General features: G+C 38.1%; 2 protein-coding genes across 5 annotated transcripts; one reads left to right on the top strand and one right to left on the bottom strand.

Annotated features, from left to right (window-relative positions):
* On the bottom strand, positions 1-6,707 carry TPRKB (TP53RK binding protein). Of its 4 annotated transcripts, none has more exons than XM_081331963.1 (5): positions 6,582-6,707; positions 4,798-4,971; positions 4,193-4,315; positions 2,108-2,284; positions 1-1,461 (listed from the first exon to the last, which is right to left on the bottom strand). In XM_081331963.1, exons 2-5 carry the CDS (start codon positions 4,939-4,941, stop codon positions 1,378-1,380), a joined length of 528 nt encoding a protein of 175 aa, XP_081188089.1. In that variant the 5' UTR covers positions 4,942-4,971; positions 6,582-6,707; the 3' UTR covers positions 1-1,377. The 4 variants fall into 4 exon arrangements, with proteins under 4 accessions (XP_081188089.1, XP_081188087.1, XP_081188088.1 ...); XM_081331961.1 differs by having other exon boundaries at positions 6,524-6,705; XM_081331962.1 differs by having other exon boundaries at positions 6,501-6,693.
* Positions 6,414-13,553, top strand: LOC308670455 (dol-P-Glc:Glc(2)Man(9)GlcNAc(2)-PP-Dol alpha-1,2-glucosyltransferase-like). Its single transcript, XM_081331959.1, has 3 exons — positions 6,414-6,641; positions 9,099-9,293; positions 10,929-13,553. Exons 1-3 carry the CDS (start codon positions 6,477-6,479, stop codon positions 11,982-11,984), a joined length of 1,416 nt encoding a protein of 471 aa, XP_081188085.1. The 5' UTR covers positions 6,414-6,476; the 3' UTR covers positions 11,985-13,553.
* Positions 13,554-15,405: the final 1,852 nt, after the last annotated feature.

Genomic DNA, 15,405 nt, shown 5'->3' with positions numbered 1-15,405 from the left:
TTTTGTTGGATGAATTATAGAACTTTATTTGCCCAAAATAAAAAAGCAAAATTTGGAATAAAGTGCTCCATGTTCAAAGATTAAAGCTGTCAGGCTTTCCCAACCTAGCATTAGCACAATGTATTGATCCTACAACCTCCAGATTTTCCAGCCAACATGACCATTGCAGTTGTATTTCAAAGACAAACAGAGGGTATCAAATTGAGAAAAACTAAATTAGGGCAATTCAGATCCAAGATAAAGGGAGAAATCTTTCTAATTATGATCTTGGCCCTATTCCATTGGAGCACTGTAGATATCAGTCTGGTGCAACCTGCATTTTCTAGCTTACTAATAACAAGAAACCAGCTGTGGGTGTTCAGAAAGCTTGGGAAGAAGTACACTTCCATGACCACCCAAAGAAAAATAATGTCATCAATTTTTCCAGAAAAAAAGCATTTTTTAATTCAAAGGTACAACAAAAACAAGCACAAAAGGCTTCGCCAAAGGGAAAAAGAAAGCGGAATGAGTTATGATTTGGTAATATGGCCGTGCTATAGCAGTTATGCTTGGTTGAAGCCGGAAGATGGAACAACTGCGATAAGACTATAGAAAAAAGAAAATTAGGGTTACAGCAAAGCAGATTTTATCTGTGTTGGGTCCATCTAATCAAAGAAGAGATGATTACCTCAAAATACAAAGTTTGGCCAAGGGGCAGGAGAATAGAGTGAGATGGAAGAAACTTAACAGTACCTATGAAAACAAATGACTAGTCCAGGGGTAGGCAACCTTGGCTCTTTTATGACTCGTGGACTTCAACTCCCAGTATTCCTGAAGGTTGCCTACCCCTGAACTAGTACATCCCATTGTTAGAAATATGGCTGTGGAGATGCTGCAAAGAAGCAGAATCAACTCCCGGAGAACTCAGATTAACTCTCAATTTTATCACATGGAAAGAGTCTCTGTTTGGAACGGGAGTATGATTTCTATGAGACTTTCATTAGACTGAAATGAAAGCAGGGAATCAGTACAAAATAAGTTTCCATTTTTTCATTGTCAAAGAATTCTATTGACAATTTGTTGCAATTTTATTCATTGCTCTGTGTTTCCCAGAAAAAAAATTGAGACTTTGAGTCAAAGAATCAAGGTGACATGTAAAGCAGGGAAATGGCTTCAGAATTCTGCATTTTTAAATTTCAGTATTTAAAACTGACAATTATTTAATTAGTGGCAGCAGAGCACTTTAAAAAGCTGCATCATTCTGCTTCGTGTAATAACAACATTGTGTTTCAAACCAAATCAGAGATTCCAATACATCTAATACTGGCATAACAAGGGAGGAAAAAATTTAAAATAACAACATTTCTTTCAGAATAAGCTACTATCATTCTAATGCAGTCATATTTCTTTTGTTGCCATTCTGCAAATGATGCCATCTAGCAGGGTGCCCATTTTTTCTTCTTGTGGAGTCAACTTGTATACCTGCAAAGATAATAAAATGGTGACTTTCCCAAGAGACAGCATGATTCTACAAGGTTTTTTTTGTTTAAAATGGTTTGAAGCGAGGGGGTCATTTACTCAACGCCTGGAGACCAGATACCAGTGGCAGCTTTACACTTCAGAGTTGCACTGAAAGGGATACTGATGCAGTAGCCATGGAGAGAAAAAAGAAAGTATTTCAAGAAACCTCTTCTTAAAATGTGGAAGTGCAGAAAGAAGCCAGAAACTCAGTTCAGTGGACTAATATGTTCCACTGAATTTCAGCAGCACAGGAGACATGACAATTCCAAACACACTTACAGCCTACAAGTTGCTTACCCCTAGTTTATAGGTCCTTCTGCTGCTCTCCAAATACATAGCTGGAAGTTAGGAAAAGGTTTAACTACATTCACATTTAGATTTCCAGGCAACTGAAACCAATCCAGATTGGCAGGGGTGGGTGGGTGGGGAGGTGGGGGTATGTATGTGAATGATTAAACAAACACTTTTTAATATGGTTGTAATCTTATACATCCATATTTGAGAGAAAATTACCCTACCTGTTACACTAAACTGAAACTTCAATGTTTTAATTTATTAAAATGCTCTTATTTACTATACCTTCTTACTTAGAGAAGTTGAAACAAACCTTCTTAATTTTCTGTATGTCACTTATTTCAGAGAGATCAGCTATGGAAACTTGCTGGCCATCTACTTGACTTATTAGATTGTTCAGATTCACAGTTTTCTCTTCGTGTTCAATCAAAACTATGAGTACTGCAGAGTCTGTATCAGAAATGCCAAATTTTTTGAAGGCATCTGTAATCTAATATTAAAGGAGAATGTAGGTTTGTATTAGTCATACCTAACAATGTAGACATTATTTCAAAAAAATCTTTCCCATTTAGAAGATCCAATGAACTACTTATTCGTTCATTATTTTCATTTAAATGAAAATAAGGTATTTAATATTTCCTTCTTTCAGCTCAATACTTTTAGTCAGCATTGAAATATTGTTTGTAAATAGTTTAATATCCCTTCACCCATTTTCAAATAAAAAAACGTGTCCAGAGAATTTGATCACGGGGTGAATTCCCTTTGATTAGATTAGATTAGATTTATTGAATTTATATGCCGCCCTTCTCCCTAAGGACTCAGGGCGGCTCACAACAAAAATTTAAGAAACATAAAATACAAAATTTTAAAAAGAATTAAACAATAAATGTAATAGATACATGACAATTTAACTCAATAAAAGCCAAATTTAAAAAACATAGTCCAGACCCGCTTGTTGGAATAACCAAGTCTTCAGGTCACGGCGGAAAGACCGAAGGTCAGGGGCCATCCGCAGCTCCGGAACAGTTCATTCCAGAGGGTCGGCGTGCCCACAGAGAAGGCTTACCCCCTGGGGGTCGCCAGACAGCATTGCCTGGCCGACGGCACCCTGACGAGGCCGACTCTGTGGGAGCGAACCGGGCGATGGGAGGTTGATAATGGCAGCAGGTGGTCTCGCAAGTACTCCGGGCCTAAGCCATGTAGGGCTTTAAAGGTTATTACCTTTGGAGCACTTTTTGACATTGGAAACCCCAAATGACCAAGAATGCTACTGGGTTTCTATCTGCTTGCTGTGAAAATATAACCTCGATCCCCCACTTTTCTCCTGATAGCAGAATACTAATACAAAATCCTGTCAGCTCAATAAGGTGGACCAGACTAAGAAACCAAAGCTACACAGGTCAGGTCTATTTCTATTGTAACAGCTATAGCAGTGTTTCTTAACCATGGCAGTTTGAAAATGTCTGGACTTCAACTCCCAGAATTCTCCCGCCAGTATGCTGGATCGCACATGAAACATCAGGCAGAAGATTCAAAACACTGTCCTCCAAATTTTCTGGCACAGAGATAGAGAGACGAAACAAGGGGAAATTCCCAAGGGCACCAAAGATATATAAACTATAATTAAGTTTCATTTGTAATACTGAATCACATAGTATGCAATATTGCTTATCTCTAATCATATACACTATATTTTCAACAGAAAAATAGAAAATAGTTAAGTGATGGATAATAAATCCAAATCTTTCAATTAATTTTCTTCATGGGTAAGCCAATTTATATATAATATTTCTATTTATATATAATATTTCACTGAAAAAAGGTGATTTAGAACGTAGTACAAATTAATGGCTAACATTTCAGGGTATGTTATAGCAATAGTACTTAAGACTTATATACTGCTTCATAGTACTTTACAATACTCTCTTAAGTGGTTTACAGAATCAGCATTATTACCCCCAATAATCTGTCTCCTCGTTTTACCGACCTCAGAAAAGATGGAAGACTTAAGCCAATCAGAATTGAACTCCTAGCAGTGGGCAGAGTCAGCCTGCAATGCTGCATTCTAACCACTGGGCCACCACAGCTCTTCTGCTTTGCTTATGCTTTGTTTTTCAGTAAAATGGGGAGTTGCAGTTGGGGGCTAGCAAAAACAAAACAAATCCCAATAGTAGGTGAAGCTTCTTGTATTGGGATTACAGTACTTTTTTTCTCTTCCTTTCTCGCTATAATCCAACGTTTCTTTCACTTTTTCTCCTGACAGTACATCAACCCACAAAGTAGAAGATAAATAAAATGATAGCCCAAAGAATACAGTTAATATTTCTACAGAGTTTGAAACTGTATGAAATAAAGCAGAGGGTCTGCAATATCTCAGTCCTAGTTATAAATATCTCACATTATTATTTGGTGAAAGGTTGAATATGATTTCAGCATTAAGTGTTCTTGTCTTCATTTTGCCACTTTTGTAGAGATGAACAGCTTTATTTGCTGCTACTAGTATTTGAAAAGGATCAACAACCTGCCAGAGAAAACATAATGAAATTTTCAACTGCTGTATCAGTTCCAGAACAAAAACTTTAGGAAAGCAATCCTGTTACTTACAGATATGGAATGGAATATTACTGTAATGAAAGAGTACATTTAGACTAACTCTGTATTTATATTAAAATTTAAACCATGCATCACATTTTTACCCATGGAAAGATAAGACACCCATCAGTTGTCTTAATATTTATAATTTAGTTTTCAGGGGAATAAATAATATCTATTCTGTTTAAAAGAACTTCAACAAAACACTTCTCAGAGAAATAGGGTCAGGAAGGGGAAAAAAATCACTAGAAATCATGTTCCAAAAGTTTGGGCAGTCATTTTAAAGTTCAGGTGAAAATTATTTATCTCCTTTAAAAGTTTCTATTCACGGAATTTTTTTTACAGACAGAATATGACCTAATTAATTTTGAACATGTTACTGAATATGTACAATGGAAACAAATTGCTTACCATTGAAGGATTAATTAATGCTCCATCAATAGTACCTTCCATTGCTTTCTTCCGCAGAGTAGCAGCATTTTTCACTCCATTAAATAGGATAAGAGTCACAACACAGTCAGGAAATAATTCTAACCGATGTCTTAAACACTGCATCTTGTACCAGAACAGTAAGCTCCTTCAAACCTAGAACATTTATAAACATTTAAAAGTTACGTTTGGAAATGAAATTTAAAGGTTAATTCTGTCAGATGACTAGAAGGCATCAGATCTATCCTAGATTCCTATGAAGTGTGGCCTAGTGGTCTATCCAATAATAACATTAAACCAAATTGAGTGGGTTTATGTAGTATATAAAGGGACGTGGTGGCTCAGTGGGTTAAGACGCTGAGCTTGTCAATCAGAAGGTCGGCAGTTTGGCGGGTCGAATCCCGAGTGCCGCGTAACAGTGAGCGCCTGTTACTCGTCCCAGCTTCTGCCAACCTAGCAGTTCGAAAGCACGTCAAAATGCAAGTAGAAAAATAGGGACCACTACGGTGGGAAGGTAACAGCGTTCCGTGCGCCTTTGGCGTCTAGTCATGCCGGCCACATGACCACGGAGATGTCGGACAAGCGCTGGCTCTTCAGCTTTGAAATGGAGATGAGCACCGGCCCCTAGAGTTGGAAACGACTAGCATGCACGTGTGGGGGAACCTTTACCTTTTACCTATGTAGTATATATATAGTTTATGGAATATAATTTAGGTTCTCCATTTTTGAGTTGGTGAGATAAAAATCAAATCAACCAATAAAAATGACAAATTACATAAAGGCGGTTATTTTAATTTTTTACTGAATTATTCTTATTTGAACTTTACTCCTTCTAAGCTAATCGACATGAGCACCGCTTCTGGATTTCGTGCTTGAGGTGGAAATAAATGAAACCTTGATTTTGGGTTTTACTGATTAGCTTGATTTGTTGTCCCTGAAATGGCTAGTTTATACTACTATGGAAAACTCAAAAGTTGAGGTTCGAAAGTTAATGCTTTATTCTACTGCAACAAAGGAAGTCGGAAGTCAACGCCTTTTCTTTTCTTTTGCCCTTTTCTTTCTCACCCCACTGGGTCCTACCTACTATTTGCTTTTGTATTTTTGTATTTTAATTCTCAAATGTTACAAACTGGGCCGCGAGCGGGAATAACGCTTGCACTCAGCCCACCCTTCTTCTTAACGCGTTTGGTCTTTTTGTTTAAAAAAAGGCCAAGGCATGCATTGGATCCTTGCTTAAGGGCATTTTTATACCGTCTTTCCTACGGTGCTCTCCAGGCAACGTTACAACCTCTTCCCCCCCCAATCATAGTTTATTAACAAGAAACATGCAGAAAGAGAGCAGAAGAAGAGGAGAATTTTTCACGAGGGCTGCAAAGTAAGCCCCCCCTCCCACCCGTTTTCCTATCTGGGGGTGGGGTGGGGGGCGCAGCCGGGCGAGGCCCAGAAACCTGCATGCGGGCCAAGAACAGCGGCCCGCCGAGGCTCCTCCTTCCCTCTAGCCGACTAGTTTGCCGCCGGGAAGGCCTCTCCGCCGTAGAGGCCCGCCTCGGCCTCCCCTCGTTCCCCGAAGCCCGTCCCCGGCAGCGCCGCCCGTCCGCTCTGCCATCCACCTCTCCGAGGCCCCCCGCGGTGCTTGGGCCAAACCGGACGGGAGCCGCGCCATGGAGCGCTCCGAGGCCTCCTACTTCTCGGCGGCCTTTAGCTGCACCTTCCTCGCCTCCTGCCTGCTCTTCTCGGCGTTCAACCGGCAACAGCGGGCGGCCTACATGGACGAGGCCTTCCACGTTCCTCAGGCGCAAGCTTATTGCGCGGGTCGCTTCCAGCAGGTAGGTAGGCAGGCGAGCGAGCGGGCGGATCCCCGAGTCCGGCTCCGCTCCGAATTGCGGAGGCAAAAGGGGGTTTGCAGGCTGCAAAGTGACTTCTTGGGATTGCTTTCTTTATTAGTATCCTGCAAGTATCCTACCCCCCCCTTTCCCCCTATCATTTCTCTATCCTGCTTACACGAAGCACCGCACAGGACCAGCCTCTTGCTTTCAGGTTCTTTTGGACGACAACTCCCATCCTGCCTCACCATTGCCTTTGCTGGAAGGGGCTGATGGGAGTTGGGGTTCTTCAAATCTGAAGGCCACGTTTTGGAGCGAGGAGAGCACAATCTCCTCCGGTTTCTATTAGATCAGGGTTCCCCAAAGTGGTCAATATCGACCCGTCTATCTATCCACTATTGTTGTTATTTTTAGTCCTATTAATTAAAGTGATATTTTGTTAAATTGTGTTAATATAGTGTTTGGAGAATTTGGGGGAAATAACAAGGAACTGAAATATTTTCTTGTTTTATTTTCTCTACGTAGAAATTGTGTTTTGCTTTAAACAAACAGTTCTAAGTAAGAACTAAGGAGATGCTCTATTATTATTTTTTTTGCTTTGGAGTTAGTCTTAACTCCTGACGATTGCCTGGACAAATTCCTACATTGTAGTTTGCTTTGCAGTTAGTCTTAACTCCTGACGATTGCCTGGACAAATTCCTACATTGTAGTTTGCTTTGCAGTTAGTCTTAACTCCTGACGATTGCCTGGACAAATTCCTACATTGTATTTTTCCTGGCGATATTTCAGAAGTGGTTTGTCATTGTCTGCTTCCTAGGGTTGAGAGAGAGTGACTGGCCCAAGTTCACCCACTTGCCTTTGAACCAAAGGCAGGAGAAGAACTAGTCTTCCCCTGGTTTTAATTCAGTGCTTCTGACCATGATACTAAACTAGGTTTCTGTTTCATTCTAGTTAGTACTTCTGTTTTATATATGTATGTTTTTATATACAAATCAAAGGAATTAGAGGGACAAAAATATTTGAATTACACAGCACACTTTTTAAACGCATTATGAAAAATATTGATCATACAGATCTAGATTCCATTCTGATAGGATTGATTAAATAAACCTATGCAATTTTAACTTTTAGGTGCCCTGCTTTTCTATTTGTACACCTAGTCCACCGAAGAGTTTTGATGAACCTGAGAAGTTGCACGCTGTTTCTGAATTAGAATAAACCTAATAATGTAATTTTATTTATTTAATAGATTGATTTTAGCCTATCATTAGATTGAGCAAACTGAAGTACATTCAGTGAAAAGTCACAGGTCAAAAAGTAAAAACTGAACACACCAAGTAGCATCAAAAGGTATAAATTCTAACCCAAAAAAACCAAAAAACAAATAACTTGTACTTGAATATAAAAATCCTCTTGAATAGTCCCTTTTTAAATACTTCCCTAAGGCTAATATAGAAGGGGCTTTTCAAACTTCAGAGGAAAGAGAGTTCCAAAGAGAGCTGTCAGAGAAAGAGTGTTTAGAGGCCTCCATCCCACTTATTTCAGAAAAGCAGGGAATGATAGTTACAGGTAGTCCTCGACTTACAACAGTTCATTTAGTGACCATTCAAAGTTACAACGGCATTGAAAAAAAAGTGACTTATGACAATTTTTCACACGACTGTTGCAGCTTCCCTATGGTCACGTGTTGTTCAAAATTGCTTGACAACTGACTCCTATTTATGATGGTTGCAGTGCCCTGGGATCATGTGACCACCTTTTGCAACTTTCTGACAAGCGAAGCCAATGGGGAAGCCAGATTCACTTAACAACTGTGCTAGTAACTTCACAACTGCAATGATTCACTTAACAATTGTGGCAAGAAAGGTTGTAAAATGAGGTAAAATTCAGTTAACAAATGTCTCCCTTAGCAACAGAAATTTTGAGCTCAATTGTGGTCGTAAGTCGAGGATTACCTGTATTTGTCCTAATAAGGTTTACTGAACGTTGTCACCCGTATAGTTAAAGGTATTGGATCACAGTACCGTATTAATTTTCTGCTCAGAAGAAGGCCACTCGTTGCCTAAATGTCCTATTATGTTTTTACTGTAACCTTATTGTTAAATGATTCTCCTAAATGGTTTTTCAAAATGATTCTTTCCAGTTGAGCGAAGTAGAGAAAGAGATATGCTCTTCCCCTTACAGTTTCATTTTTTTAAAAAAAATTCTAAATTGCTTGGTTGTTGTTATTCAACATTCATGATCCTCCTGAGTAGGAGCAACACTCAGCTTCAATACTTTTAAACATTGGATTTGGCTACTTTGGAACACATACAAAGGAGATACACAATTCCTATATAGGAATGTCTAGTTAAATTTTAATTTAATTTAATTTAATTTGCATTCTCCTTTTCCTGTTATAGGTGGGGGTTTTCTTTGGTTATGCATTTGTAATATTTTTTTATTTTCTTTTTCCAATAGTGGGATCCAATGGTCACCACTTTGCCTGGTTTGTACTTGCTGTCAGTTGGAATTCTGAAGCCCACCGCCTGGCTGTTCGGGTGGTCTGAAAGCCTCTTCTGCTCTACAGGGATCCTCCGATTCATTAATCTGCTTTTCAGCACCGGAAACTTCTATTTATTATATTTGCTCTTCTGCAGGATACACCATAAAAAGGTAGGTGCTGAATATTGTACGAGGACAATTCGGAAATAAACCTCCATTTGGTTATCAGTGTTGTAGTTTTCTGATGTGTATAATAAACGTTCTATATCTGCGAGTGTCTGTCGTTGACAACCAAACAGAGGTTTATTCCCGAATTGCCCTCGTATTTAAAATAGTTTCACTCTACACAATAGCTCTTAAAATATTTAAAACAGTTTCACGCTACATGAAGCAAGACTAATATTTGACAAAATTCTGAGGTCTTCTGTTTCTTTCTGCACACCTGCCAAATACACGTTCTTAATGTTAGGCCTGCAACTATCTGTTGTTCACAGCTCTATTTTACAGGTAGTCCTCAACTCACAGCCACAGTCAAGCCCCAAATTTATGTTGCTAACTGAGAAATTTGCTCAGTGAGTTTTGCCCCATTGTACGATTTTTCTTGCCAACCTTTGTTAAGTGAATCACTGAAGTTGTTAAATTAGCAACACGGTTGTTAAGTGAATCTGGCTTCCCCATTGTCTTTGCTTCTCAGAAGGTTGCAAACGATGATCACACGATCCTGGGACACTGCAACCGTCATAAATATGATCCAGTTGCCTAGCTTCCAAATGTAAATTGTGTGACCAGGGGGATGCTGCAACGGTCATGAGTGTCAAAAAGAAATGTGAACAGGTCACTTTTTTTTGGCGCCATTGTAACTTTGAACAGTCACTAAATGAACTGTTGTAAGTTGAAGACTACCTGTGTTGTTATGTAATAAGCCATGCTTATTTCCCACTCCCAGGGTATCTCACCTTTGTGGCTTTTTAGTTGTCTTACCTCATTTAGAATCTAAAGTCGGTTTAAACTTAGTAGTAATAATTTATTAAATTTTTTAAAAAACAGATTTTTTTCCTGTCAAGTCTTATGACACTATATTATCTTATGATAGGGAAGTGAGCTTTTAAAAGACATTGTCTACATTTCTTTTTGGGATGGTGGTGGTAGTGATGAGTGTTTGAAAGCCAGATTGGACAAAAAATAGACATATCTTTTCTCTCCCTGTACTTTGCTTTACATCTACATACAATATACATTTTCTTCTGCTCCTGCTGCTTCTTCATCTTTTATTATTAATAATAATTATCTTCCCTCACCTTTAATTCCATTCCTTAATCATTCCTGACTATTAAACAAAATCTACAAATAATCAAATAGCAGGTGTTTCAGTGAGAGGTTTTATTTTAAATATGTGTTTGGTGCACCTGTATGGTAATTATAAAATTTGCAAATGGTGGCCTTAACTAGTAAAGGGAACTTTTTATGCATGTAAAAGGAACAAAATTGCTTCTTCTAAAGTGATGCTTTCTATGTCAATGTGTGAATGATAGAACCAAATTTGACTATAAATGTTTTTGCTCATGGGCAAACATAATTAAATGAAATGCAGCAATACGATTATTCAAAATTTCATTAATTGGACAACACATTTTTAGGAGATGAATTTCTAACAATGAACTTTAACATGGTGAGCTACAGTTTAATGCCAATGGTTTTATCTTGTTATTTCTATTTCAAGTTTCTCACGAATTTGCCCATGTTGTTTTTGATTTTTATTAGAAACAATAGCTCTGATTCTTTTTCTTGTATTTCCTCCATTTTTAGGCTGCCTCTGGATTCCAGAGAATCCTGTCAACCTTGACACTAGCAATATTTCCAACTCTTTATTTTTTTACATTCCTTTATTATACTGATACAGGTTCCACGTTTTTTATCCTCTTTGCCTATTTAATGTGCCTTTATGGCAATCATAAAACCTCAGCATTCCTTGGATTTTGTGGGGTCATGTTTCGCCAGACGAATATTGTATGGACTGTCTTCTGTGGTGGAAGTATTGTTGCAGAAAAGCTGAGTGAAGGCTGGAAAGTGGAATTACTGAAAAGCAAAGAGAAGAAAAACTTACCAACACAAAACGTCTTTTCAGAATCAATCAGGATTGTTAGATTTGTCCTTGGGTACTTTACATCATTTAAAAACTTGAGCAATCTGATTCTCTTGATATGGCCATACATTACTGTAATGATGGCATTCGCTGCTTTCATTGTCCTCAATGGTGGCATCGTTCTTGGGGACAGGAGCAGCCATGAAGCCTGTCTGCACTTCCCTCAGCTATTTTATTTTTTTTCTTTTAGTCTTTTTTTTTCCTTCCCTCTTATAGTGACGCCCAGTAAATTTATCAATTTTCTCCATTCAGTGAGGATCTATTTTCTGCGATATAGTATCCTGACAATTGTTTCTTTATTCCTTGTCTGGAAATTTACTTATGCGCATAAGTATTTGCTTGCAGATAACAGACATTACACATTTTATGTGTGGAGAAAAATCTTTCAAAGACATGAGCTGGTCAAGTACATGTTAGTTCCAGTTTATATATTTGCTGGCTGGAGTTTCACAGATGCACTGAAGTCAAAATCTGTTTTCTGGAACTTAGTATATTTTGTATGTCTGTTTGCAGTCACGGTTCCACAGAAGCTTCTAGAATTCCGTTATTTCATTTTGCCATATATTATATATAGGCTTAATATTCCTATGCCATCGCTTTTGAATCTTTTCTTAGAGTTGATTATATACATTTTGGTGAATGCAGTAACGTTGTATTTCTTTTTGAACAAACCATTTTACTGGCCAAATAATGAGGAAATCCAGAGGTTTATGTGGTAACACTTTGGTTTCTAAAAACTGTTCTAGAGCTTTTTGCTACAAATAAGGGGTTACAATTTTAAAACTTCATCAAGGAAAATAAAAGTATTCTTTATTTTTCTTTGTAATGGAATAAATACGAAACATATAGGTTTTTTGCAGACACTGGACTGTTTTTATAAGGGTACCATCAATAATTACTTCTTAAAGATCAGGAAAATTTTACCCATATTCCCCAAATAATGTGAATGTACAAACATTTTGATCATTCCAGAAATCATAAAATGTGGACTGTTTTCATTGTACATGTGTAACAAGTGATTGAAAATAAGTTTGATTTGATGTCAGCCAATTATTATACTGCCTTTTTACCATGCTTGGGTAATATTGTTTCATGTTTGTATACAGTGACATTTAATTTTTTTATAATGCTTGCGGGTCCAGGTAAAAGTCACATAATTATCAGTTTATTGCAACTAAAATGAATGAGAGAAATGTGCCTCATATTAAGGCTGAAATCTTGGACATTTTTCTGGCAGGAAAATCAGTGGGGCTATATAGAAATGGATAGGATTACGCTGTGAGCAAGAAGGAAATTGATTATGATGTAGAGAACCATAATTAAATCACATATCATGGGCAGATATTATATAATAGCCTTGATTTGTTAAGCACTGAAAGAAAATCTAGATACCGCAGGTTGCTATATCAAGGACACTAAATTTGAAGTCTCAGCATAAACCATAAGTCTTAAAATACTTCGCTAAATATTTAAAGCTGTACTGTATGTACATTTTCCTAGAGCCAAAGTGGCACAGTGGTTAGAATGCAGTATTGCAGGCTAGATCTCCCCACAGCCAAGAGTTCAATCCTGACCTGCTCAAAGTTGACTCAGCCTTCCATCCTTCCAAGGTCAGTAAAAGGAGGACTCAGATTGATGGGGGCAATTACGCTGACATTGTATAGTGCTATAGCTATTGCTATTCCTGAAAGAAGTCTCCATTGAACTTAATATATCTTCTCAATTAACATGCATAGTACACCTACAGTCCTAAGTATCCCTTTTTAGAAATTGTTCTGTTGAACTAAAAAACTTTTTATACAAAAAGTTACCTTGGCTCAATTTTATCCATTGTAAATGTTCTACAACATTTGAAAATTGATATTCCATTTATAATAAACAATGGTAGGCAATGCTTAAAAGTTAAACCAAGAAGGCTTCAGGGCCTCTTACTATTATTAACAAAATGCCAGTTCTCAATGATATAGGACAACAGTACTACTAATTGATTTGTCTGAACATAATGTTAAACTATGGCAGTTAAAATGTTTTTTAAAATAAAATCTGAGATTGTGGAATTCTAATAATAAATTTGCCTGCTACATGCCAAAAAATAAAAATCAAATCAAATGTTTCTTATATTTAAGGGTCATAATACTTGGGTAGAAACATACTTAAGATGTGAAAACAAATATTTAGAACTATACTAAATAAGAACACTTAGCAATGAATAAGGTAAAAAAATTAATATATTTTTTCATCACAAACCAAATATTAATACTATTGTGTTAATAAGCAATAAATGATAGAATTTGTTTTAGCTTTTTGTCTTTGAAATGTGTTCGAGAGTGCTCTTGCAGCTGTAACAGATTCCTCCCTCTTCATAGATATAGGCTTAATTTTCTGCAGACCATGTAATAGAAAAATAATGCAGGTTTTGAGGTGGAAAAAGATAGACAATCTATAACAAAGCAAACTAGAAAATTTTGCAAATTGGAAAATATATCTTTAGGGAACCTTCACATGATTCTTAGTTGGAAGTATAGAAATGGTTATCATGATTTATTTTCTGACATAAGGAAAAGAAGGCTTCCACTGAAAATTGTATCTTTACAAATTGTTCTTTTGATTTCAAAGTCACCAATTTTAAAGTGCATGTCATTAGATTTGTCATCCTGTGCATCTTTAAAAATTGAACAAATAGCACTTGGCTTTGGTAGACTTTGTATGCAGAGAATAATCACAAATATCACACATGCGCACATTCTTTTATCCATAGCTATATAAGGTTAAGGAGATATTAACACAACTCCCTGCTAAATAATTGAACCAATTATAGCTATTCTATTATTCTCATATTTTTTAATATAGAATCATAGGGTTGGAAAGGACCTCAAAGGTCTTCCAGTCTAGCCCCCATCTCAGTGCAGGAGATCTTATTCCATCCTGGAAAAATATTCATCCATTTGATTCTTAAAAACTTCCAGTGATGGAGCACCCAAATCTCCAAGAGGAAACTTCCATTAATTCTCCCTATCGGGAATTTTCTCCTTAGTTCTAGGCTCAATCTCTTTTTAACAAGTTTCCACATATTATTTATTATCTTGCTCTTGGGTGCTTTGGAAAATAAATTGACCCCCTCTTCTCTGTGATAGCCCCTCAGTTACTGCAACACAGCTATTGTGTCACTCCTAGTCCTTCTCTTCATTTGATTAGACATACCTAGTTTCCTTAATTAACTTGTTCATTGTACAGTTTAGCCTCTGGACTCCTTATAATCTTTGTTGCTCTTTGCACACTTTCTAAGGTTTCAACATCTTTTTTATGTCATGGTGACCAGAACTGGATGCAGTATATTCCAGGTATGGTCTCAGTAAGGTAAAGGTAAAGGTTCCCCCGCACATGCGTGCTAGTCGTTTCCGACTAGGGGCCGGTGCTCATCTCTGTTTCAAAGCCGAAGAGCCAGCGCTTGTCCGAGGACATCTCTGTAGTCATGTGACCAGCATGACTAGACGCCAAAGACGCATGGAACGCTGTTACCTTCCCACCGTAGTGGTCCCTATTTTTCTACTTGCATTTTTACGTGCTTTCGAACTGCTAGGTTGGCAGAAGCTGGGACGAGTAACAGGTGCTCACTCTGTTACACAGCACTCGGGATTTGACCCGCCAAACTGCCGACCTTTTGATCGACAAGCTCAGCGTCCTAACCCACTGAGCCACCGCGTCCCGTGGTCTCAGTAGTGTGGTTTAAAGTGGTATTATCACCTCATGATCTTGATGGTATCATTCTATTGATGTAGCCTGGGACTGCATTGACTTTTAAGGCAACTGCAGCATACTTCTGGTTCATAGTTAAGTGGCAGGACACTTAGAGCCCTCTCACAGTTACCATGTTTCCCCAAAAGTTAAACCCAGCCCGATAGTAAGCCCTAGCTTGATTTTTGGCGGTGGGCCTAATATAAACCCTACTCCAAAACTAAGCCCTAGTTTGGGTGTGAGGCGCACCCTAAAAGTCAAGCTAGGATGGGGGGGTGAATCTGCCCCACATGCCCTGCACCCGCTCACCTTCCCAGTAGGACCGCCACAGCCAGGCCTCCCACACCCCGACACCTGTTGCACCGCTACTTGACTTCTGCGGCCGCTTGCCGCCACTTGTGGCCA

The sequence above is a fragment of the Vipera berus genome, assembly GCF_964194415.1.
Source record: "Vipera berus genome assembly, chromosome: 6".
NCBI classification, from domain to species: Eukaryota; Metazoa; Chordata; class Lepidosauria; order Squamata; family Viperidae; genus Vipera; species Vipera berus.
This window is presented reverse-complemented; position numbering and strand designations above follow the sequence as displayed.

Coding starts and splice junctions, on each gene's coding strand:
- TPRKB (XM_081331963.1), bottom strand. CDS start 4,941: ATGCAGTGTTTAAGACATCGGTTAGAATTATTTCCTGACTGTGTTGTG. Junction 4,316..4,797: donor CATTAATTAATCCTTCAATG/GTAAGCAATTTG, acceptor TTTCTCTGGCAG/GTTGTTGATCCTTTTCAAAT. Junction 2,285..4,192: donor ACCTTTCACCAAATAATAAT/GTGAGATATTTA, acceptor CTTTAATATTAG/ATTACAGATGCCTTCAAAAA.
- LOC308670455 (XM_081331959.1), top strand. CDS start 6,477: ATGGAGCGCTCCGAGGCCTCCTACTTCTCGGCGGCCTTTAGCTGCACC. Junction 6,642..9,098: donor GCGCGGGTCGCTTCCAGCAG/GTAGGTAGGCAG, acceptor TTTTTCCAATAG/TGGGATCCAATGGTCACCAC. Junction 9,294..10,928: donor GCAGGATACACCATAAAAAG/GTAGGTGCTGAA, acceptor CTCCATTTTTAG/GCTGCCTCTGGATTCCAGAG.